Source organism: Macrobrachium nipponense, chromosome 32 (genome assembly GCF_015104395.2).
Source record: "Macrobrachium nipponense isolate FS-2020 chromosome 32, ASM1510439v2, whole genome shotgun sequence".
NCBI classification, from domain to species: Eukaryota; Metazoa; Arthropoda; class Malacostraca; order Decapoda; family Palaemonidae; genus Macrobrachium; species Macrobrachium nipponense.
This window is the reverse complement of record NC_061094.1, coordinates 41402471-41429277: the sequence shown is the minus strand read 5'-3', so window position 1 is coordinate 41429277 and position 26807 is coordinate 41402471. Positions and strand designations below refer to the sequence as shown.

At 40.9% G+C, this 26807-nt stretch overlaps 1 protein-coding gene and 1 non-coding gene across 3 annotated transcripts in view; one reads left to right on the top strand and one right to left on the bottom strand.

The window, feature by feature from the left end:
• LOC135207472 (vacuolar protein sorting-associated protein 28 homolog) overlaps nt 1-26807 on the bottom strand; it is a 72691-nt gene that overhangs the window by 25352 nt on the left and 20532 nt on the right. Inside the window, exons 1-6 of one of the 2 annotated variants that reach the window (XM_064239206.1) lie at nt 16834-16973; nt 14096-14159; nt 13166-13235; nt 12740-12865; nt 11823-11924; nt 11558-11671 (exon numbers count right to left, since the gene is read on the bottom strand). In XM_064239206.1, the coding sequence (XP_064095276.1) occupies nt 11558-11671; nt 11823-11924; nt 12740-12865; nt 13166-13235; nt 14096-14159; nt 16834-16867 (510 nt within the window). In that variant the 5' untranslated portion in view covers nt 16868-16973. Of the gene's footprint in view, nt 1-11557; nt 11672-11822; nt 11925-12739; nt 12866-13165; nt 13236-14095; nt 14160-16833; nt 16974-26807 lie in introns of those variants that run through there. The other variant, XM_064239205.1, reaches the window with a different exon arrangement.
• On the top strand, nt 18126-18212 carry Trnastop-uca (transfer RNA opal suppressor (anticodon UCA)). Its single transcript has one exon. It is a non-coding gene; the product is annotated as a tRNA-Sec (tRNA).

Genomic DNA, 26807 nt, shown 5'->3' with positions numbered 1-26807 from the left:
AGGCTTGCTTATTCATTAGACTTATTAGACACCGGTCAAAGATTTTAAGTGTAGTATTTTTTAAAATCTCTCCCTCTCCATCTAAAGTATTCATCAGACACCAGTCATAGGCGTAGAGCTAGTCATGTTTCCTTGTTCAGCAATATCGTGACGAGGCATTAGAATTCAAAATTCACGAATGAATATTGCTCTTGCTCAGCAACATTTACACTACTGTACTGTCTTGCCCTTTTGTGGTGCTTCAAGGAGTTCCACCTCAAGGCCCATGGTCGTTTAAACTTTGCTGTTCTCTAAACAATTTGATTCATCTATGTATGATTCTCTCCAGTATATTAAGCTTTCTTGATATCTCTCTAACAGGAACTTGCACTGAATGCAGTGCAATAATTGTCTCACTCAGGGGGGATGCTTCTTAAGACCGATAAATGACACATTGACATTAGATTCCCGCACACATCATGACATTGAAAGCAATAGAGTGAGGTCGCATGATTCACACTGTTAGGTTATCTTTTTTTTTTTTTTTTTTTTTTTTTAACTTCGATAGCATTTTGTGAGTTTCCAATGTTTCCTGAAAATTTAACAAATGGAATCATTCAACTACCTTCAACTTAATACTGAAATGACAAATTTACTAAGACAATCTGTATTTTTCATACTAGTGATAAGTGTCTCCTATCTACTAAGCTATGCATGTCAGTGGTTGTAATAAGATGTTTTTTATCACTTAGTTTCATTCACGTCAATTTTGCTATATGGAAAATAGTTTTATGCAATAATATAACATGATGCTCTTAAAGATATCAGTTTTTAACATCGTTACACAAGATTTCTTCCATCTTCGAAAGAAAATTAGATTAATAAAGCATGAATCATGCATCCGAAAGGGGAAAGAAAAATGAAACTCTGCCACCACTTATTTGAGCATGTGTACATATATGGCGCTAGTCACACCACCACCAGGTTGAACTTTGAGTGGCCATTTTTTGCTCTTCCCAGTTGAAATGGGTAAAGAGAGAAGTCTGTTTCAGCATACGATATTTATGAAATTTTGTCCACTCCTGTATGACATATGCAATGATAATCATCCCACACACTTCTAGTGCTTGGATAGATTCACAGGGTTGATACAGTAGATAGATATAATGCGTCAAACAATGTATAATTACAGGCAGTCCCCAGCTTACGACGCTCGGAGGTTACAACACTTTTTAATTATATTTATCAGAAATTGTTTCCAGGTTTTACGACGCATGTTCCAGGGTACGACGCTTACAACGCCAATCTCGCAGAAGAAATATGACTCCAAAAATTGAAAATAATCAATATTTGAAGGTTTTGGGGATGAAAAATGCTATAAGAATGCAGTTTACATAGTTTTTAATGCACCCAAAGCATTAACAGTAAGGTTTTCTTAAGATTTTTGACAATGTTTCGGCTTACGACGCATCTCAAGAATGGAACCATTGTCGTGAACCCGGGGATGCCTGTGTAGTATATATATAATGCTACCAATGAAGCACTAATTTGGGTTTATGTATAACAAGTGAAATGCAGATTTTCTTCCAATATCATTGCATGCTTTGTATTGCGAATTTGATTTTTGTCTTCATTCTTTTCATTATTTGGCATAGACAAAAAACTTATAAGATTTATCTGGAGAGAGAGAGAGAGAGAGAGAGAGAGAGAGAGAGAGAGAGAGAGAGAGAGAGAGAGAGGCGAGAAGGAGAGAATCTAGTGGTCCTGCATTCACCACTGGAACACTTATTCATTACTTTAAATCTTTTCATTCTCACAAATGTAAAGAAATAATCCTGTAGTATTTAAATAGTATTTAAATCCTTTAAGAAAGCGTGATTAACAAAATTCTAATTTATCTTATAGAGATATGATTTGCATCCTGTATTTGTTTCATTTTCATATCAACATAGATTCATTGAATAGGTTACTTGGTCCATCCACATCGTCGTGCATTTGCCTGATGGGTAAAACAGTTGCCATGTCAAAAATGGAGAATAAAAAATGGAAAATGCTAAAGAACAATATGCTAAAATATAAGTGTCATTACTTAAAGCACCTCAAAGCTGAAATAATATTCAAAATAGAAAAAACGTGAAAGGATAATCAAATATAAAAATTTTCTTTATGAATGAAGTTTTCCTATAAGACATCTGAAATTCAAAATATATATAATTATGCAATGCAATTCTACGAAAGAAACAAACTATTTCTAATAGGTGATTCAACCACTTAACCTGACGGTGACCAGACTGTGGCCTATTTCATGGTGAATTGGCCAAAGTCTGGCCACAGTGCTTCACTCCACAGACAAGAACTTATACAGAATAAACAATCACGCATACACAATTACCTCTCTCTCTCTCTACCACCTCCTCCTCCTGATACGGGTGTTGTTACTACAGCACTAGAACTTACCATAATAAAAATAATTAAAAGAATGGAGAAGATAAAATGACATTGTTATGATACAATAAAAGTTTCATACTACTTACCTGGCAGATATATACATAGCTATAGACTCCGTCGTTCCCGACAGAATTTCAAATTTCGCGGCACTCGCTACAGGTAGGTCAGGTGATCTACCGCCCTGCTCTGGGTGGCAGGGCTAGGAACTATTCCCGTTTTCTAATCATATTCTCTCTTCCACTGTCTCCTGCGGGGAGGCTGGGTGGGTCTTCAATTGTATATATCTGCCAGGTAATTATGTATGAAACTTTATTGTATCATAACAATGTCATTTTCATACATTCAACTTACCTGTCGATATATACATAGCTGATTAACACCCTTTGGTGGAGGCAAGAGACAGCTAACCAACTGACTAGACAGGTAAACAACATATGTTGTAGGTATTATAAACCTTAGTTCCTACCTTTTTAGATGGAAGACTTCGTGGCTACTGCCCAGAGTCTGCTTCATCTCAAGAGCCTTAGCGAGATAGTGATCTGTGGCCAAGAGTTCTTGTGGATCTGTCGATGGGGTCTCTTCCACTTACTCGACAGAATCCTAACTGGGCGTTTGTCAATGGGAGCACATCCGCTTATATGACAACACGCACTAATTTAAGGAGCACACAACCAATCCCGATCACCCGATCCTAAACCCGTGTTAGTTCTAAGATTGCCTAGAGTTATCCCCAAACTCTTTGCAAACAACCACAAACTCGAAACTCATACATACAAAAAATAACAAAATTTTTGTACCCCTCTAATAGTCAGATGTCACTCGATTTTCAAATGAAGAGAAGTGAAGGCCGCCTGTGCGACTACTGACACTCCCATAAACCGAAAACCCCGAGAACACATCCGACAAGAGGGTTACGTACATAATTTTAAGGATTGGTGCTTTCTCCTTTACCCAGAACCGTCTGTCTGACACAAACGGCCTAACGAAAAACCTTTATCATACGTAACTCGTACGTCTTTTAAATAATGGGATGCAAAACACAGAGTTGCATCTCCAATAAGTTGTGTCCAAAATGTTTCTTTAGTGACATATTCTTTGGAACGCCACCGAGGTTGCGATTGCTCTAACTTCGTGGGCTCCACTCTTAGGAGACTAAACGAATCATCTGGACACTTCTTATGAGCTTCTGTGATAACACTTCTAACAAAGAAGGCTAATGCGTTCTTGGACATTGCTCTCTTGGGGTCTTTCACTGAGCACCAAAGACTTTTCTGCGAACCCCCCAACTCGCTTCTTCCTGTCGAGATAAAATTTTAGAGCTCTAACTGGGCAAAGGGATCTTTCTGCCTCTCTGCCCACCAAACTAGAAAGTCCTTTCACTTCGAAGCTCCTGGGCCAGGGATTCGAAGGGTTTTCATTTTGGCCAGAAAAGGGACTGAAAATGAACAAATTGCGGAGTCTCCCTTTGAAGCCAACTCTTGATTCAAGGGCGTGCAACTCACTGATTCTTTTGCCGTTGCAAGAGACATCAGAAACAAACACTTTCTAGTGATATTACGGAACGAAGCAGTGTGAAGTGGTTCGAATTCATCTGATGAAAGAAATTTAAGAACCACATCTAAGTTCCAGCTTGGAACCTTAGGTTCAAGTGATTTAGATGTTTCGAATGAACGAATGAGGTCGTGCAAATCCTTGTCATTCGTTAGATCTAATCCTCTGTTTCTAAAGACTGCTGAGAGCATACTCCTGTACCCTTAATAGTTGTACGAGAGATGCGACTTTTTGTCTAAGAAACAGAAGGAAATCTGCAATTTCGGTCCACAGGTACTGGAAGAGGACAGCTTCTTCGACCTACACCAGTTTCTGAAAACTCCCACCCACTTCGATTGGTAACACTCGCCTAGTAGATGATCTGCGGGCTCTAGCAATTGCATTTGCTGCCTGGCGAGAAAACCTCTCGCTCTGACAAGTCTTTCGATAGTCGAAAGGCAGTCAGAGCAAGAGCGGTAGATTTTGATGGTACCTCTCGAAGTGGGGTTGTTTGAGCAGATCTATTCTGTTTTGGAAGAGATCTGGGAAGTCCACTGTCCATTCCATCACCTCTGTGAACCAAATTTGAGCTGGCCAATACGGAGCGATCAGAGTCATCTTGGTTCCTTCGGATGCCACGAATTTTCTGCTACTTCCCCCAGATACTTGAACGGGGGAAAAGCGTAAACGTCTATTCCTGACCAGTCCAGGAGAAAGGCGTCTGTTGCATAAGCCCGGGGATCCTCCACCAGGGCACAAAATGTATCTATCCTTTTGGAGAGGAATGTTGGCGAAAAGATCTATTTGAGGCTTCCCCAAAGGAGCCAAAGGCTCTGACAGACTTCTGAGTGGAGTGTCCATTCTGTGGGAAGGACCTGGAATCTCCTGCTCAATCTGTCCGCTCTCACTTCCTCTCCCCTTGAACAAACCTTGTTAGAAGAATTACCTTCCTTTGGTTCGCCCAAATCAGTAGATCCCGTGCCAGCTCGTACAGAGCAAAAAAGAGTGCGTCCCTCCTTGCTTCTTGACATAAGCCAGAGCTGTCGTATTGTCTGAATTTATCTGCACGACTTTGCCTCTGACTAAGTGTTCGAAGCTCTTTAGCGCCAGGTGAATTGCTAAGAGCTCTTTGCAATTTATGTGCCATGACACCTGTTCTGCCGACCAGGTGCCTGACACTTCTCTGGTCCCAATGTTGCACCCAGCCCGCCTCCGAGGCGTCTGAAAACAATGTCAGGCTTGGGTTCCGTACTTGCAGGACACTCCTTTGTTTTCCTCCTTTAATGGAACCAACCACCACTTCAAATGATGTTTTATTTCTTCCGATATTGGAAACGTATCCGAGAGCTGACCTGTCTTCCAACTCCAACTTCTTCTTAAGAAGAACTGAAGCGGTCGAAGATGTAATCTCCCTAGGAGAAAGAACTGTTCGAGCGAGGAAAGGGTTCCCAGAAGAAGGCAGCCATTCCCTCGCCGAAGTGCGCTCTTTCCCTAGAAAGTTCGATACTGTGGCACAGCCTTTCTTTAGTCTCTCTTGAGATGGAAAAGCTCGAAAACCCCGAGAATCCATCTGAATCCCCAGATAAACTACGTTCTGGCTGGGGATCATCTGAGACTTCTCGAGGTTCACGATCAGTCCCAAAGACTTTGTCAATTCCAGTGTTATTAACAGGTCCTCCAAACACTGCTTTTGAGACCTGGCTCTGATGAGCCAGTCGTCCAGGTACATGGAGACATTTATCCCTTTCAAGTGTAGGTGCCTTGCTACATTTTTCATCACGTCTGTGAAGACTTGAGGAGCCGTGGACAGGCCGAAACACAGGGCCCTGAACTGATAATTTTCTTCCTTCGAACATAAATCGAAGGTACTTCCTCGACGAATGGTGGATCGGGATGTGGAAGTATGCGTCCTGAAGGTCTAGGGACACCATCCAATCCCCTTGTCGTAGTGCTGCAAGGACTGAGGCAGACGTTCCATGCTGAACTTCTGTTTGTTCGACAAATTTGTTCAGCGCACTTACGTCCAGTACCGGTCTCCATCCCCCCGAGGCTTTTTGTTACAAGAAACAAGCGGTTGTAAAACCCCGGGAGTTGCAATCCAGCACAAGTTCTATTGCCCTTTTTTCCCACATCTGTTCCACCATTTGACGAAGAGTGTCCCCTCAGAATAGGGTCCCTGTATCTGGCGGACAATTCCCTCGGAGATGTTGTCAAGGGAGGAATGTCCTTGAATGGGATGCGATCACCCCTTCTTGATAATCGACATCGTCCAAGTGTTGGCTCCTAAGTCTTCCCAGGCTTTCGCAAAATAATGTAGCCTGGCTCCTACGGGTGTCTGGAGGACAGAACTCTCACTTCCCTTTCTTAAAGGGACGGAAGGAAGACCTGCCCCTCTTATCGGTTGACTTCCTTCTGGCGATCGGTCTAGTTGGAAGACCTCCTCGAAAGGGCTGTTTCTGAGCTGGGCGAGCCACTTTCTTTTCCTCACTAGCCACAGGCCTATTCTTCCTTGAGGATTGTCTAAGGAGATCCTGGGTGGCCTTTTCCGTCAGAGAATGCGCGATGTCCTTCACCAACTGCGAGGGAAAAAGGTGTTCAGAGAGAGGCGCAAACAATAAGGCGGCTCTCTGCGAATGAGAGACGGCCTTCGTGAGGAAAGCACTGTGCACCGCCCTTTTCTTTAAAACTCCTGCACCATATAGAGAGCATACCTCAGCCGATCCATCCTGAACAGCCTTATCAATGCAGGCGAGGATGCAATTCAGGGTTTCTGGGTCGAGTTGTTCATTTTCTTGAGATTTCTTGGCCAGAACCCCAAGGACCAATCTAAGAAGTTAAAAACTTCTAAGGTGTGAAAAAGTCCCTTGATGAGGTGGTCCGTTTCCGAAAGCCCCCATGTAACCTTCGCTGCATTCAAGGCGTGCCTTCTCGACGAATCCACCAAACTCGAGAAGTCTGATTCAGCTGAAACGGACAGAGATAATCCCATATCCTCTCCCGTTTCGTACCAAATTCCTCTCCTCCCTGTAAGTTTAGCGGGAGGCATACAAAAGACCGTCCTTCCTAACTCCTTCTTCTTCTTGAACCAGGAGTCAAGAGATTGTAGAGCTCTCCTCATAGAAATGGCAGGCTTCATTTTAAGGAAAGAGGAAGACTTGAGTGTTTTCGTGCTCGAAAACTGCGAGCGTGGCGAAGGGGGAGCAGCTGGCGTCAAAGAGTCTCCATATTCCTCCAACAGAAGGGACGAAAGAACTTTATAATTAGAAGATCCTTCCTTCATTTCGTCCTCCGAGGCATCTTCTGGGTTGATAGGCTCGGAAGGAGAAGGCTCTCTTCTTTCTACTGACTCTTCTCTTACTCTCTTACGAGTGTCAGGTTCATACGAGGAATGCGCCTGGTGTACAGCAGGAGTATCTCGCCTGGGAGGAGTAACGTGCTTGGGATACTCCTGGCGCCTGGCAGGCGCAAAGCGCTTCGAATACTTCTGGCTTTTTAGTAGGCGCATTTTGTTCAGAATACTCCTGGCGCGTGGTAGGAGTATTAAGTTCCGAATACTCCTGGCGCCTGGGAGGAGTATAAGCTTCGGAATACTCCTGGCGCCTGGGAGGAGTAACGCGCCTGGAATACTCCTGGCGCTTGGCAGGCGCAGAGCGCCTCGAATACTCCTGGCTTTTAGTAGGCGCATTTTGTTCAGAATACTCCTGGCGTGTGGTAGGAGTATTAAGTTCCGAATACTCCTGGCGCCTGGTAGGAGTATAAGCTTCGGAATACTCCTGGCGCCTGGGAGGAGTATTTAGTTCAGATACTCCTGGCGCCTGGAGGAGTATAAGCTTCGGAATACTCCTGGCGCCTGGGAGGAGTATTTAGTTCAGAATACTCCTGGCGCCTGGGAGGAGTATCTAGGCCCGACGACTCCTGGAGTCTGGTAGGAGCACGTCGTTCCGAATACTCCTGATCCTTAGCATGCGTCTGATGTTTAGTAGGCGCTTTCCGTCTCATAAGTGCTCTACTCCTAACAGGATCTTCCTCTTCAGCTAACTCTTGGCGCTTGATTGAAGATCTTGAATGTTGTACTGGCTCGTTGTGCCTACTCGGAGTCTGGCTTCTGGTTGGCGCTCTACTCTTGACAGGAGTAGCTTCCTTTCCTACCTCTCGCCTGTCTAGCGCACCTCCCACCCCCCCCCAGAGATGGCCGCCTGTGCGACAACTCCCCTGAAGATGCGTCGCGCCTGGCAGGAGATAGGTATTTAGATCTTTTAATAGGAGCCTATCATCCTTCTTACGAGTAGGCTCCTTATAACGATTCCTACTAACAAGGCTAATTGCTCTTGCATATTCTTCAAAATTTTCTTGTTGAGGAATCTTCCGAATTAGGAGAGGGAGTCTGGAAGGCGCTCTAGGATCTCTTCCAGACCCAGAGTCTGACTGTATTCTCGCCCTCTTTACTACCGAAGGCGCTCCTCCTTCTGAGAAGCGCTCGGGACTCGAGTTGAGCTCATGCTCTTTCATACTCCTCTTCAAAGGACGGGAAAGATTCGACTCCTTCCATCCTCTTCTCGGAGAAGGCGAACTCGACGACGAAAAGCACTCTCGAAGGACGCTTTTCCTATAGCGTCCTTGGCAGTCGATACGATCGATTCTGCCGAAGGACGCCTGATCGTTGGGGATTCTCCACAACCCCGTACGTCTTTCGACTTTCCTTCTCCTCCGGGCCAGGGAGCTTGGAAGAGGTCTAGGCCTGGGAGCGTCGCAGAGACGACCAGACGCCCCCTCCACTACACTGGGGACACTAATATCACTGCCACATTCACTTTCCTTACCTTCCAATGCTGCGACTTTTTCCTGCATTTTCTGAAGGGAAGCTCTAAGTTCTGCTATTCCGAAGCAGAACTAGAGGGATTTAGCAATTTTTGAACGGGCTGAAACAGAAATGGTCATTATCCATAGGAAGAAGCTACAGAGCTAGACAGTAAATCATGAGAGGCAGACATCTCGGGTTTTATAAGCCGCCTTCCTCTCTCTATCTTTCTCTAACTTCTTCAAGTAAGAAGTAGATTCTTCCACTCTTGTGCACTCAGTTTCTCACACTCATTACACGTATTCTCAATCGAACATTCAACCATTCTACACCCCCTACAACTAGTGTGAGGATCTACCGAAGCTTTCGGAATCCTCACCTTACAGCCCTCATTCACACACACTCTGAAACTAACACTAGAATCAGACATATTCACAAATTCCAAAAACCAAGTCCAAAAAACAGTCCACGATAGCGAATGCCAAACAACGATCCAAGTACGTCACCAAATATCAGCGAGAGATGATCAAAAGCTTTGCGAAAAACGAATTCTAGTCAGGAGGAAGTAACAACAATGTTGATACAGCCGGCGACAGAGAGAATATGATTAGAAAACGGGAATAGTTCCTAGCCCTGCCACCCAGAGCAGGCGGTAGATCACCTGACCTACTGTAGCGAGTGCCGCGAAATTTGAAATTCTGTCGGAAACGACGGAGTCTATAGCTATGTATATATCTGACAGTAAGTTAATGTATGAAAAACTACATTCCTAATACAATCTTAGTCAAAATGAATAGGTTTAAAGTAGAATAGACTTTACTGAATGATACCATATTTAGCGTGCAGCAGGAAAATAGTATAATTATATATTTTCTAATATATATCAACCCTGTGAATCTATCCAAGCACTAGTAATGTGTAGAATGTTTATCATTGCATTTGTCATACAGGAATAGAGAAAATTGAATTATCGTATGTTAAACCAGGCTTCTCCTCCCTTCTTTGCCCATTTCAACTGGGAAATGAAGAACGGTCACTCTTAACTTCACACTGGTGGTGGCAAGACTAGCGCCATCTATGTACCGTTAAAATGAAGACCAGAGAGTGTCGATGGACTTCTGGACTTGACTGTACATTTAGCATTGCAAGTATGTACTTGTAGTGAAGAACGGGACAGTTCTAAATTGTACTTGAAAACAAGAGGTGGACAGAGTGCTCTGACTTCATTGGGGCTTGCAAAATTACCTGTTCAACTTTGCCATCCACCTTAACATAAACTTTCAACATCCCTGTTGCAGCCAATAAGATGAAGTAATAGAGGACATAACAAGGGTATGTGGTGAGGGCCTAACTACTAGTTGTTAGATTCTTTGTTACCAAATGAGAAGAAAACAATGATTCTACTGATGACATACAGCTGATGTGTGACCTTCCCAGAAAGAGCAAGTATCTCATGACTAATCTGAAGGAAGCAAACACCAGTAAAAAGACTATCTTCACTGAGAATGCTACAAAGAAACTTTTTGGAGAGGTGGACTTTGTCAGACACTTTAAATCTAGTAAAAGATGCAAATAAGGAGATGAGAGTGTTCAACTGGGCACTTACTCCTCAAAGTACTAGATAAGCATCAACAAAACTGAAGAACCTACACTTGGCCCGACAGAGCTTAACAACTGATCTTCTACAGGATCATGAAAAGGTTGCAGCTGCATCCTCTGAATATCCTTTATCTCTGAAGGTTTGCTGGAAAAGGGAATGCAAGTTTTTGAGAAAAACAAGAAGTGTGGCTATTTGAATAGTTTTCCCAAGTCAAGGGATCCTGAAAAAATCTTAACTTGTTTGGAAAGCAAATCCAGAAAACACTCTCGATGCAGCCAAAGGTGGCTTATCAAGATCACACAGACAAAAAGCTTTTCTATTACCTACTTGACAAAGCTGATAAAGCTGTCCTGAGGATAAAGAATTGTGGCTGTCCTCTAGGCTGCTGAGTCTGGCTGAGTTGAGCATTGTACCAGAAACTTGTGATTTTGGCTTGCTACAAACATGGCCAAACTAACTCCAAAATACCTTGATGTTCAACGACTACTTCAACAGTAAAACTTAGATTTACTTTGCAAAGATTGTAGGCTATGTATTTTCCTGGGATGAACCTTGGCAATATGCCAACCTTATTTTCCTTTCCTAACCTGAAAATTTAAAATTCGTAAAATCTCTAAATTAATGCCACCCTCCTTGCACTAAACATGACCATCATAAATTGTCGGTCAAACCAGAGAAAACATCTGAAGGGCTACAAAGACAGCCTTTAAGGCAAGAAAGTTGAAGATCCACTATGTGTGTGATCCACCCTTACTCAATGCATCTGTATGCATCAATACCTTTGGACTGGAAGGAACCAGTGGGACTCTGACTAAAAGGTGACCAAGGTCCTGTCAACATCAGAGATCCTCAAGAACTTCATCTAATGCTAATGCTACAACTAGGGATTCTGGTATAGTTGCTGTTAACCAGGACTATGCGAGTTGCAAGGGGAACAAATTAAACCTCAAGCAGCAGTGAGGAACTGGTTTTTACAGCAACACAAGACCTGAAGCAGCTCTCTAAGTTTCAAAAGGACTTTAAGGTAAAATTCAAGGAAAAGTTACTGATTGCCAGTTGTGAATGAACATACATCCTCACAGTGTAAAAGGTAATTTCACAGCAATTCTGGAAGTTGCCTTCTTCCCCTCTAGTGGATAAAAATAGATTTGGATATGTAACTGTGTTGAAACTTACGGATAATCTTGATTCTCTTGACTTACCTGAGGTATGACCGATAAGCGGGTCATGTTCTCTTGGAGATCCTTCAAGTCAGGCTGCAGCTCGTCATTAGCATTTATTCCTAAGCGTAGTTTATCCATCACTGTGATGAACAACTGTTTTTTGGAAATTAATAGAAGTATGAGACACGACATAAATAATGTTCATATATTACACACAAAGGTGATTATAATGAATCACCATTATGCTACTATTTACTATAACTTTATACTTCTCAGAAAAAATTTATTTATAGTATGTACTTACAGATACAATATCTGCAATACATTTGCTAGTATTGCCTTTGTCATCCTTGATAGTTATGGGCCGATCCTCTCTAATGCGATCTAATGCTGCAGGACAATCAAGCTGCAACATTAAAGATAGATTTTTCACTTTAGATGCATCTTCTCTTTTCTGCTTGTTATTTTAAATTAATTTTCAAAAATAAATTTATGAAAAATTGTGTATATGAAACTTGTAGGTAACATCACAAGTGCCTGAGGTAGTGGGTGGGGGCTTATGACCCATGCTTATCTTACATTGTTTTGTGAGCCCATGCCTATCTTATATTGTTTTGTAAGAACATCTTTGATTTTACTAAATTATTTGTACTATACCAGAGTGCTATTAATATGTATGTAATTATTTGTATGATTTTTTTTTGTGAATGCATCTGTGGTATTGTTATAAGCATTGAACTTGTGTAAGTGCAATCACTATAAAGTTATGTTGTTTTGGCACTTATCAGCACAGCTGGTATAACTTTCAGTCAACCATATATGCCATTCTTATATAACTTTATAAAGAGTTTTACATTATATAATAAATATAGCATATCTCTCTTGCTTTATTTTTGGAGAATATTTATTTATGACAAACTTTTCATATTCATGTTTTTGGCCAAGTTCAAATCATCATTGTGACCACTTACATTTGTAGTTTTGCTCCTCTGAACATACTATTGCATTGAACTAGTACTTCTATTCCGCTTCAAAATAAAATCAAAATCAGTACCAAGAAAAAGTAGAACTTTCTAACAGGGAGCATTTTTCCTATCACTATGCTCTTCGTGGGACACTGAGGCTTAGTCTAAAGCTGTGAAATAGGTGAACTTCAAGTATAACCTAAATCAAAGTAAATATTATTTAATCAGTCTACACTAGAAAAAAAATGGATCCAACCTTGTACTTCTTCACAAATGCTTCAACTGTAGGATATTCATCACACTGAACCAGTTTGAATGCTGCTTTATACTGAACCAAAAGTTTACTGCACCAGGCTGTGTATTCTTTTGGGGGAACAACATCCTGAAAGTAGTAAATTTTTATTAGCAATACATAAAAAGACTTTAAATTCATGACAATATCATACATTTCTACAACAGACACTAAACAAGCAAATACAGCATTGAAGAGGTATTAAGAATAAGTTAATAACACTGAATGGTAATTGTGACAAAATATACTTGTGCAATCTACAATATGGGCACACAAAAACTGCTGAAAATTCTCTCGAGTCACGTGGAAATAAAAAGTTTATATGTACCCTAAAATGGGACTCATTTTCTCTCGCACATACAAATACAATATTACAAGCTATACATATACCTTTATGTACATTTTCTCAAGGCACTGTAAGGTGTTGATTACAGCATATAATTCGCCAAGATTATCATACCTGTGAAGAAAATGATATTGTTATTGTACAATAAAGTTTCATACATACTTACCTGGCAGATATATACTTGCTATGGACGACGGAGTCTATAGCTAAGTATATATCTGACAGGGAAGTTGAATGTATGAAAAATTAACTTAGTATAATTTTAAAAATTCAACTTTGTCACTAAATAATAATACATAAATTACATTCAAATGACTGCAAGAACCATGATAACTGATTTGGAACTAATTTTACTACTGAAGACTGTTTAACAATTTACAAAAAAATTCTATCACACTACTTTCTGTTAGCAAAACCACTTTGCTCTCTAAAATTTTCTGGCATAATAAAAGGAATTAGGACGCTGCTTAATTGGGTGTTGTTAACTTATAACTAATTTATTTTTGTTACCTAAATTCCCATAATTTGAGAGATTTAAACAATTTTCTCTGCTCATGAATATAAGTACGATGCTAAACAATTGTGATTTGCTTTGATTTTATAATAGAGAGAGAGAGAGAGAGAGAGAGAGAGAGAGAGAGAGAGAGAGAGAGAGAGAGAGAGAGAGAGAGAGAGAGAGAGAGAGAGAGAGAGAGAGAGTGTTACTTTGAATGTAAAGTTTACACAAGTTGATGGGACCCTGGCTTTTCAAATTCTGTTAATTTTTTCTTCTGTATCTCTATCTCCATACCAAACTCTAACCCACTAGTATATACAGTCAAGTTCCTACCAAGTACGTACATGATTCAATGTGTAAGGAAACCAGGAAAGTCAAGTATTATTTACAAAGAGAGACCATGATATTATTGTGAGTGATTGAGAGAACAATGTGAAATTTTATTAAATTTTGTGCTTAACAAACTATAGTAACTTACTTTTCCCTCTCTCGGGCATTGGTGTATAATTTTACCTCTTCATACAGCTCTGGTCGATTATGATCTGAAAACAAATTACAGTAGTTTACTGTCAATATTAAAAGAAAAGTTTCAAAATAATATTAATATGTCCCAAAATATAGTCCAGTATTCAACATTCACTCACTCTTCTATAGATGGAGAAAGTACTGAATACCACATTCCCATATGACAAACTAACAAAGCAGAGATAAGAAGTCTTGGCTCTACTTGGTACTTGTCCTTTTTCTGGCAGAATACATCTGGATCTAATATACATGGTTAAGAGGAAGGATTTAAACACTGATTATTTTGTTTTGAAGCAATAAAATCACTTTCCTTACTTGTACAGTAACATCTTAAATATGTTACATGTGCTGAATAGTACACAGAGGCTAAATATGAGGGAAGCATTGGCTTTAATATGAGATTGTTGCCTGTAAGGGATAAAGTTGCTACACTGTATTTACTTCTGGTATGACAAAAGCTAGTGTTTCAGAGTTGTGCACAACCAAGCACAATAAGTACTTTTGACAGCTATAATGATCACATAAGCTGTAAATGACACCTACAGTAGTACTGCACAAGTCTATGCCCATACATGCTACGACAAAGAGAAAGTGGCCTAAGGGTAATGATCATGTATCTGAATGCTTCATATTCACAAGTTTTATTTGTTTCATCCTTCTTTGTAGTTTTGAGAAATAGAAACCTAACCTATCACCAGTTTTATTTTTCCTTGCCACAAAAAAAGTTGAGTTATTTGTAATGTTTAAATATATAAAATAATTTTTTGCTCCATCTTCTACATAATGTATTTTACATAGAGTATAATAATGGCTAAATTTCTAATATAGCATCCTATTTAAATAACAGTATTGCTTGATACACCATATCTTTAATAAACTTAAAATCACATAACCAATAACACAGCTGAGTGTGAAAGGATGAGGAAAGTAAGCCGTCTAGCCTAGCTAGACAAACTGATTGTGTGAATTTCTTTGTGCATTAACATGATTTCCAGTACCTATGCTACATTTTCTCTGTTTAATTACGATTATTTAGTACACCATACAATATAATAAACAATGATGTAATTTCCTGTGAGGTTTAAAATTACAGAACCAGTAACATTTTAGTAAGGGAGAGAGGCAAAGACAGATTTTAAGACCAGCCAGAAAATCTTATGATTGCTCATGTTCAGTCATATTGTATGAGTGTTTGCTCAAGTTCCTAAGAGTCGTTTTGATTCTGAAGTGATAAATTTCTTGCTGTCTACTCAATACAACAAAAATAATAATAATTATGCTGTGATAACTCTAGTACACCTCAAATTACAGCATTAGACAAATACTTACACAGACACAAGGCAATGACATGGTGGGGTAAGCTTATGTAAACTGTTCAGAATAAGCAAAACGGCAGGCTCTACTCTACTGCTGGTTGAAAAAAGAGGGTTGTCTGTATTTCACCTAGGTCAGGTTAGGATAGGAGAGGAGTGCATATAAGGACCCTGCACCCTGGGTTACGTTAGACTAAGGAAGGGAAGGTAAGGTTAGGATGCATACCTCAAATTTTGCCTGTGACATCTTAGCTCTTTAAAATAAGTGTGATACCAATTACATACATGAACCAAAAAATTTTTTCTGACATTAATCTACTACAGTACCTTTTCTTATTATATTTAAAGATCATTCTGGTCGGGGTAGCATAATTTATCAATTTTTGGTTTCCCACCTAAAAATTCAAGTGTAGTATATATGTGGGCTGTGGAAACACAAGAACCAGTATTTGCATAGTACTACAATGTTTATGATTTTATGTTCTTCCCCAAGTGGGCTGGTATTAGCAAAGCTCCCATAGGGACGAGGCAGTAGTCTTCAGTTTTACCATTTGCATTAAACATAATGCTTAGAAATGCACTATCTGTCGAGTAATTAAGTCATCAGTGTAGTGCATTAAGCTACCTATAAATTATTCATACTGCACTTTAGTCAGTAAGGTGCAGCCTGAGGGCTCATATCCTCTACAAGTTTATGTCCTCACTGGGCACTGCTTTTACTCTCTAAGCTAGCTCAACATTCTTGATTCCTAGGTTAAAATTTGGTCTAGCCACGTGCACCACCAAATTTAGGCTACTAGTCTTTGTATGTCGTTCTACATACTAACCAATTAAGCCTATTAGGACAGACTAGCTAGATGCACAGTAAAGAGACAGCAGTAGGCATGAGAAATCCAACTGTGAAAATGGGCAAAAACTAATTTTCCTCAGAATTCCGTTTCCTGACCTAACCTGACTTGGGCACTGTGCCTTGACCTTGCCAGGGTAGCTTCTCTCTCCTGGATCACCCCATATAACACTTAACATCGAGTACTACATGGACTGGCCTTGGTTACCTAGCCTATGCCTTTGTGATCCTGGTAGGTTCAAATTACTAGCTACTTAGTATACCAAAGTCTAGCCCTGTGTCATTACTCTGCATACTACCTCAGAGCTTCTAATGGTCCCTATATGGCTTAACATGTGTTGATTAAATGGGTAATACCCACTGATGACAATTACCACTTTGACCATTATCCTAGTGTACCCTAAAGAGGGACAGCCTATAGGACCTACCTATAGCTTATGTCTAATCAAGGTTGTGTTAGCCTTCATTCACGTTTATGTTATAACTAAAAAGCTACATAAAAATGACCTAATGACTATACATTACCACTACCTTGCGTGTTATTGGAAGAAATCCCAGCGAACATATTTGACAATGACAATAAGAGCTGACTAAGACTTCAAGGTAAATATGACAACAAATAATTAGAATTTCCACTTCATACGATTTCAAAGAACAAATGTCAACTTGCTCAGTATTGTCTTCGCCGTAAAATAATGTTTGCCAGATTTGAACTGGCAAAACTGATTAATTTTTATGATTATACGTACTTTGGAATTAAACTTCACCTATTTTCTAAGATTTTATATTTTTCTAATCTTCGGTATTGGGATCTTTACTGAACTAATCTTATGCTTACCGGGAGAATCACTACTTATCAAATTGTTTACCTTTAACAAGTAGAATAATTCCTACCAGCCTCTGGTCCTTGAGTCACCAATAAAGAAAACACCCATTATCAGTGAGACAAGGAAAATTACTAAGAATTTACCTCCCTTTGCCATTTAACCATATTCTTACAATTCAAAGTACTAATGGAGAAGTTTTTGATTACGTACTTTAACTCTGACCAGTCAAATATAAGACTTACAATGTATAAATACAACATCCTGTTCCTGAAATCCACATTATTAGATTTGACAATCAATTTAATAAGGTTTGAACATCACTAATTGAGTGAACATTATATATATATATATATATATATATATATATATATATATATATATATATATATATATATATATAACGAATATTATGAACTGCTGCATTTATGGCCTTTCCCTTCTCATACAATTTTATACATCGTTATTAAGGAATTTACTTTAAAACAAGAACGTTTTTAAGTATTAATATTCGTTTTCACGAATTTCGGATGAATTACGTGTTTTTTTTTAAGAAATAATTTAAGCATTTGTTTTGGAAACACTTAAAATGAATGACTATTTACAACAACAAATGTTAATTAGCTGTTAGTTTCTTAATGCTATACTCTGCTTTTAGTTTAGTTTGTGTTGAAGTCACAGTTAATTTTATCATTCTGTTAGTAAGTTTCGTAATTTTTTCTCTTCAGTGAGAATGATTCGATAAGTTGATTGAAACACAGACTTTTACTATGGGTTTGTAATATTTGACCACATACAGCTGGATAAGTATCTTGCAATGAATTACTATAGTCGTTCATTATCAAAGTTTTTAATATTAACCCTCATCTGTGCATTCTATTCTCATCTCATTTAACCAAGAACGTTACCAAATCACAATCACATCGTCAAAAGATCACGGCCATATTGCAACCCCGAACAAGACATCGAATAAATGGTCTAATTTTCTCATTTAACATCGCCCAGTTGAGCCTCGGGGGTCCGGGGTGCAGGCTTCAAACCTGTAGCCGACTAGCGTCGGAGTGGTTCGACTCCACCTACTGGGCGTATTACCCTCTCATTGCAGCCGCATCGACCCCAGACACCAAATGTTTAAGAAAAATTTGAGACGAAAGTATTGAAAAACCTTTAAATATGAGAAACCCACTCTGGAAACTTTGCCCGACCGCACAGTTAATGCTGTCTTGCCGTCTGGAGTTCAAATCCATGAGAGATTGAATGTGACCTTGAACTATTGCATATAATTTTTAACGAAATACGAAACATCAATCAAAGGAAAGGAAGTCATCAAATAAAAATGAGCTCGGTAGCGTATCTGCAATCCGCCAAAAAGAACCGAAGAAGAAGCAGACTGAAAAGAATTTTCCCAGTAGTAATAAAAGTGAAGCTGTGCCGGGAGCGGGAGGAATGTAGGCGTGCGTTTGTTCGTTAGTATTGATTATGGCAGACGCCAGACTTCAGCCATACGCATATACGCAACCACGTTATTTATGTAGTTGTAAAAATAACCTGTTTACGTTGACGTGAAAACTGTTGCAGTATTGGTAGAGAATGCACCTTCTTGAATCTTTTATTGTAACCATGCTTATTAAGTTTCAGAAGTGCCTAAGAAACGTAAAATATATACAAGGCAACGATCTTGATATAAGATGTTACAGTTCTTATTGCTATAATAATAATACATCTGTAAGAAAAAAATCGATCAGATTAACATTCGCACAGAAAATTGAGCTTGAATACGAATGCGTATATCAGGAGAGTAAATAAAATGCGTTTCATCGGGAGTTCAACAACGAACTTATATTATAACTGGGATTTTTTACTCAACGTCGGAAGGCACTCTGCAACCTCGTGTGAGTTGCTTCAAATCATCTTAATGTATGTTTGCCTGAAATCTTTAAGACCGAGTCACTTGCTGACTGTTCAAGATACTTCTGTACACGCTAACACACACGTGGCATTAAGTAAACTCTCTCTCGCTCTCTTATATTTAAATTAAATAAACTGTCTTTGGTACGAAACGTAAGGGTGTGTGATCCTTCTACGAAAGCGCCGAGGAAACGAAAGAAGGTCACAACTGAAGGCAAAGGTGGTAACATGATACTGTTGTAGGGAACATGGCAGAGAACTAGATAGTCAAGGAACGGTGATAAATGCAGAAATTCATACGCGTTTATGTCTTCTATCTATCTATCTATCTATCTATCTATCTATCTATCTATCTATCTATATATATATATATATATATATATATATATATATACATAGATATATATATATATATATATATATATATATATATATATATATATATATATATATATATATATAATACAAATCGAAAATGATACAAATACAGATATTAAAACTTCAAAGGGAAGCTGGACGTGTCCACATTTAGAGCAGTTTTTAAAGTTCTGATATACAAAGATTCAGCTAACTTAACATCATTTTCAACTATTCTTACTATAATGGACGTATTGTCTGTCCGTCCGTCTGTCATTCAGTCACGGGCAAACGGCTGGTCCGATGGGCATGAAACTTGGCAGTGTTATGGTGGGGACTCCTAAAATATTTTATAATGGGGTTTCATCCTACATCCCCCACAACCCTCTGATGGGGGTGGGAAGGGATTCCCTGAAACGGAGCTGGTTTTGCCAATGAAACGAGGCTGGTTGTCCCCGTAGACTTGGTTACTTTAAGAATTTTCATACATATGTAATTTCTGAATACAGATGTTTGCTAGTGCCTCTAAAATATGGTACTAAAATCTCCTGCATTTACAGTAACATTGCAGATCTCGTGGCAGTGATCCCTTATGGCTGAGTATAAAAGCATAGCCAACGGTCTCCCACTGCTACAACTCACGCCCTTATAGTCATGGAATCTGAAATACAGTTTTTTAACACATGAGGGCACCGAGGACATACATATTTGTAAACGATTCCAGATTCATAAGAAGGTGGCAGTTTTTCTTTATGGTTAACAAAATTCTTAATTTTGTAGTTGTTATGGAATATTACTGAAGGGGTGGTTTGTGGAAAATATTTGCTAAAAATTTAATACATTTCTTTCTTTAAAAAATCGTATGAAATTGCGTGGAAACAAATTTATGGTCAGTTTGGACATTTCCTCTCTTTATACCAACGTTCCGAAGAGTGAGACCAACAGTATTTTAACGTCCAAAATCTATGATAACGATGAATGCGTTGGTACCTTCACAAGGAAGGAATTTAGAAGGTTAATTGAATTGGCTATAAACAACACTTACTTTTGATTCGATGGCCAATATTATGAATAAATAGACGGATTAGCCATGGGGTCTCGTTTATCAGCAACATTGCCCACCACATTTCTCTGCCATTACGAAAGAGAATGGTTAAAACAATGCCCCACTGACTTTAAACCCAAATTATAACGACGTTACGTGGATGACACCTTTTTGATATTCGAGAGTGAACAGCAAGCCAACCTGTTTCTGAACTACATAAATGCAAGGCATAATAAAAATAAAGTTCGCTATCGAATTAGAGCAAAACAGCCAGTTACCTTTTTTTTAGACGTACTCATTTCTCGACAAAGTACTGATTTTGATATCACGGTCTATAGGAAACCATCATTTACTGGTCTAGGGGTGAATTTTCTCAGTGCGTGTTATAGGACTTTTAAATTTAATACTTTTAACACTGTTTTTTCGAGCTTTTAGACTTTCCAGTGCATATGAATTATTTCATAAAGAACTGTTGTTCTTAAGGAGTTTTTTTTATAATGATAATAGTTTTACCGATAAGTTGTTCTTCAGCAAATCAAGTCTTTTTAAGCAGAATGTACTCACAACTTCCAAAACCATTTGGTCCAAATAAGATGCCTTTCTATTTCAAGATGTCATTCTTGAACGCAAGATTTCTACAAAAAAGTAATGTATTCAGGTATTCAGTTTTTAGCTAATATTTTCCACAAACCACCCCTTCAGTAATATTCTATAACAACTACAAAATTAAGAATTTTGTTAACTATAAAAAATACCAAATTTGTAACTAATTTGTATTTTTTCATAACTAACAAACCTGAGGTCTTAACATTAGGATTTACTAGCGCCAAGCTGGAAACCGGTAGAATTAAAATTACACTTGTGAGATCCAGGGACTAATGGCATCTATAACCAGGTCACGGGGCATGTATACCCAGATGCCCACGGCTACCTGTGACCCATCAGTTATATTTCTAACCCAGTTTAGACTGCTAGAGGGGTGGTTCGAGGTGGGCCTTTAACTGTTAAGACCTCAGGTTTGTTTAGTTATGAAAAATACAAATTAGTTACAAGAAATTTGGTATTTTGTTCATACACGAAAACAAACCTTCGGTCTTAACATTAGGATAGGACTTACTATTGGAGGGAGGTAAAGTCTCTACAACTGACGGTGGGAGTTTGCCACCTTATCCATTTCCGATATATAGGTGGGAAATTCTAAGAGATGGACAATGAAAACCTTAGGACCAAAGATATAAGCGGATCTATTGGTTGGTTCCTCCCACTGGGTGTAGATACCATTCTACTGTTTACTCTTGTCCCTTGCGACTGGATCCACCTTCACCCCTCTTTTCCTTATTATCCAGAGGGGTGTGTTGCTACTGAAAAGTATATCATCAGCTAAGATAGCTTCACAGTATGGCTGACCATCTCACCTGCATCTAGTCCGTTCCAGCACATGACGGTACTCTCCTTCATATTGCCCACCCGTAGTTAAAGGAGTAGGAAGAAAGTAGTAAAGAAAAAGACCAGTCATCCCATTCATTCTACTTCATACCTTCATCTTAGACTAGACGCAAACTGACCGCCAGGGGCACTGGATGAACTATATCACTTGTTGGGCCGCCACCACTGGACCCAAGGAAAAGGTGTCCAGGATCTATGGGCAACATCTTTCAAATAAAATGAGGTGAAAAGTTGTTTGGCGCTTCCACACGCCAGCTTTCAGAATTTTATCCACAAACATGTTCTTCTTAAATGTCAGGGAAGCACTTCACACCCCTGATGTCATGAGCTCTAGCTCCCACCTGGCTATCTGACCCTCTGTCTTCTGCAGTATAAGCATCTCTGATCGTCTCCCCTTAGCCAAAATGATATTGTATTCTTGGACACTTCCTTCTTGTTCCGTCCTGTACTTACGAACAACCTCTGGCACCCCCGGCCTGAGGTGCCTTGTTCTCTTTAAGTTACTCCCTTAGTGCCCTGACGGGGCACAGGAGCATCTCAGCTTTGTCGTTGTCTACAAAGTCTGCCAAGAAGGTATGGTAAAGGAGTCGAATCTGCCGTCTACTATTGTTGGATTTTGGGTCTTTGCCACGAATTCTGGGACAAAACTCACACACCATTGATCTCCCAACCTCTCGAGTGCTTTATGAGATATGAGAGGCCATGGTAGCTCCCCCACCCTTTTAGTTAGTTCAGCCAGGGCCAATAAGAAGACTGTCTTCAGGGTCAGGCTCCTATCCGTGGACTGCCTTAGTGGTTCGTTAGGGGGGTTTTGTCAAACTACTCAGTACCTTGGTCAGATTCCAATCTGGGGCTTTTAGCTCCTTTGGTGGGCATGACTGTTCAAAAGCTCCTCATCAGCATGGCCAACTCCCATGAAGACGATATGTCCACTCCTTTCATTCGTAAGACTGAGGCTAGAGCAGCCCTGTACCCCTTCACTGCAGATACAGACATATGTTTTTCTGTTCTGAGATATATCAGAAAGTCTGCTAACTGCTGATAGTGGTACCGAGTGGAGACACGTTGTTCCCTCTACGACACCAATCACAGTATGCTGACCACTTTCCTTGGTATACTGTCGCAGATGATTTTCTGATGATTACCTGCCATCTGAGTTGGCTGCTTTCTGCGAAAACCCTCGCTCTCGGAGGAGATACTTGACAGTCTCCACCCGTGAAGCGATAGGACTTCACCGACTGGTGGTACCTCTCCACGTGAGGCTACACTGAAGGTTGCTCCATGGAGGTAACTCTCTTGGCACATCTACTAGGAGTTCCAGTAGGTCTGGAAACCACTCTGCTTTCGGCCATAACGGGGCTACCAGGGTCATCTTGAGGTTCTGAGACCGCATTACCCCTGTTTTCAGAACCTGACGGATTAGACAAAATGGAGGAAATGCGTACACGTCCAGATTGTCCCAGGGGTGTTGTAGCGCATCTTCTGCTACTGCCTCTGCGTCCGGGAACTACTGAAACAATACACTTCCAACTTTTTGTTGTACCTGGTTGCGAATAGGGTCTATGATCGGACCTTCCCACAACATGAGCATCCTGTCCACTACCTGTTGGTTGGGTAGGGACCACTCAGTTCCCAGAATCTGATCCCTGCGGCTCAACTTGTCGGCCACTATGTTTCTTTTTCCCTGAATATACCTGCCTTGATGTCTACCAGGTTCTCTATAGCCCACTGGTGAAGTTGAACTGTCATCACATGTAACTGCCGAGAAACTAGGCCTCCTTGCTTGTTTATATAAGCTGCTACTGTGGTGTTGTCTGCATCAATACCACTGAGTGTCCCATTTACTCTCTCCCTGAATTCTTGTAGAGCCAGGAAAGCTGCTTTCAACTCCAGCACGTTTATATGGAGTTCTCTGTCCTTGCAACTCCATTTTGCTGACACCATCAACTCCTCCCATATGGGCTCCCCAGCCTTCTAGTGACGCATCCGAGAACAGCAAGAGGTCTGGGGAGGATTGTTGAAGGGGGACACCCACTGTCAGATTGTCGTCGTACCACCCACCACAGCAAGTCTTTCCTTCACTTCTGCCGACAAGGGAATTTGCTCGTACGGGTGATCTACTGTTGGTGACCAAAACTCCTTCATCCTCCATTGTAGGGACCGAAGGTGTAGCCTTCCTTGTGGTACTAGCTTCTCCAGGGAGGTTAGGATTCCAGCACCACCTGCCACTGTCTTGCTGGCTGTGTCTGCTTTCCCAGAAAGACATTCACCACTTGTTTGCATTTCTCTACTCTTTGGTCTGTCGGGAATACTTTGCTTGTGTTGTGTCTATCACCATTCCCAGATATTCCAAACGTTGACTTGGATCCAGCTGCGACTTCTGCTGATTCACCACAATACCTAGGCTGTGACAAAGTTGCAGGAGGGCCGCCCTGTCCTGAGCAATTTCTCCCTGGACTTTTGCTATCACCAGCCAATCGTCCAGATATCTTATTAGCCTGATCCCTGAGCATGCGCCCACACCGACACAAGGGTGAACACTCTTGTAAAACTTGCAGGAGACGTTGTCAATCTGAAGCACAGGACCTTGAATTCGAAAGCTTTCCCTGCAAGACTGAAGCGGAGAATTTCCTTGAAGACTGATGGACTGGTATCTTGAAAGTATGCGTCCTTTAGATCGACTGTCAGCATAAAGTCTCGATTCTGACTGCTTGTAGAACCGTTTTTCGGAGTTTCCATCTTGAAACTGGTTTTCCTTATAAACAGATTCAGCATTGACAGGTTCTATTACTGTCCTCCACTCCCCGTTGGCTTTGGGTACAGGAAAATCCTGCTGTAGAAGCCTTTTGTCGGACTGCATACTTGTTGCACAGCTTCCTTTTTCCATCATCTTCTTCACTTCGTCCTCGCAGAATAGTGGACCTTCTGAGATTTGTGGGCATAAGTGACGTGGGGTAATGGTTGATCTGTCAGGCGGGGTTACCTCGAACGGAATCAAATACCCGATCCTGAGAACATCCACCACCCACTGCTCTGCCCCTAGTTCCTTGCCACACCTTCAGTGATTTGCCAGGCAACCCCCCACTGGTGTGGCCGAGTGATGGGAGGCGGCCCATCCTAATCTTCTTGAGCCTCTCCCTCTTCCCCTATTGCCCCTTCCTTCTGTTGTTTTCGTATTGTGAAAAAGGCCGATGAGTTATCCTCTTTGGAGAAGAGGGTCTTGTGACTCTATTAGGGATGCTATGTCCTCACTGTCTTTCTTGTTTCGAGACATCTGCTGTTGTCTTCCCTCCAAAGGAGTAGTTTGACTGTTAGACGTTTTCCTAACTGCCTGTTGCACCAACCTATCGTTAGTGTCCATCCTTCTTCTATCTATCGCCTCTTCCAGTATGACTCTGGCAACAGTAGTTGCGATTCCAGATATCCCCATTCCTCATTGCTAACAGGGGAATCCAAATCCACATTGCGGCTTAGTCTAGCCAATGCTGCATCTCTCCTCATTAGCAGGATATTTGCCCAAAACATTGGCACTTACGTTTGTCAGGTATGCAATCGCCTTGGACCCTGACTGTAGTAATCTAATGCAACAATTGGTTCATCCACTACTTTCCTTGTTGCTTCCGAGGATGCAATTTTCGCCACTGCTGTTGACCAAAGTCTAACCAGGAAGCAGCCTGAAAGACAGAAGAAGCTGTTGCTTCTAACGTAGCAGCCTCTTGGTACGTCATCAAAGGGCACTCCATTTTAACTGATCCAAGGTTAATCCAGGCCTTAAACCTTACAACATTAGGGTTCATTTGTCTAGCAGCAAAGGGACCTTCGGTGTCGTATAATATTTCCTTTGCTTTATCATTGGAGGGGGAATAAATTTAAATGATCTATTAGATCTTAAGGAATATCCCTCCCTGCAATCTTTGCGTTTACGTGTTGCAAGACCGATTCCGCATGACTCGAACAAGGCAATTCATACGACACCTTGGTATCCCTCTTTAGTCCAAAACGCCATGTCAATTCCAGGAGGAAGCATCCAAGGCCGGTGTTTCTGTCTTCTCCGAAAGGCTATTGAATTGACGAATCAAATCAATAACCTCTGCATACGAGGCCAGAAACTCTTGGTTTTCTCCTTCCTCCGGCTCTAGTGTACCACTCTCCGTCACAGGGATAGTTGTCTCGCCTCTATCTTCTGACAGACGGCCCTCCCGGAATTCCACATGCCGCCTGCCCCATGCGGCCGCGGTCTCTTTGATCTTTGCTGGCCGCTGTTGGCTCGATCCCGGATAGTCAGCAGGGGAACGAGAACGTCTCACTCTTTCTCTGCTCACGGATCTAGAGCGAGAATCTTGTCTAGATCTCCAAGATGAAGGCTCCCTTAAGACAGAGGTAAGTTCGTCTCTATTAGCATTGGCATCGTTTTTGAGCGTCGGCGAGCCCGGCCTCGACCTTCTATCCAGACGGACACTGCCTTCCACGAACGTATCCGCCGAGGTTGCCAACTCTCTATTTTTTCGTACTTTTAATAGGAGCCTTATCGTCCTTCGTACGTATTTTGAACGGCCTTACGGGCGAAACTGGGACCTGCATTCCATCCTCTGCTGCACCTTTCGCCGCCAACGTCGATTTTACCAGAGGTATCGCAGTTTTTTGCGATCCGAACTGGCAACTCCGCTCGGCCGCTAGCTCGCCGCCGTCCACCTCTCTCGCTTGTTCGGACTCTTGCGAACGGCTTCGTCTGCCAACCTTGTGCTTAATACCACTGATTTTCCGACCTTCTTGCTGACTTGGAAATGACAGTCTTGGTCCAAAGAAGAGGAAGAATTGATTCTTCTCCTCGGTTGGCCCGAGGATCCGCCAGGAACTCCCGAATCCTCCTCCAACGCTTGACTGGCGCTCGCCGTGACGTTATCGGACTTAGCGATGACGCCGAA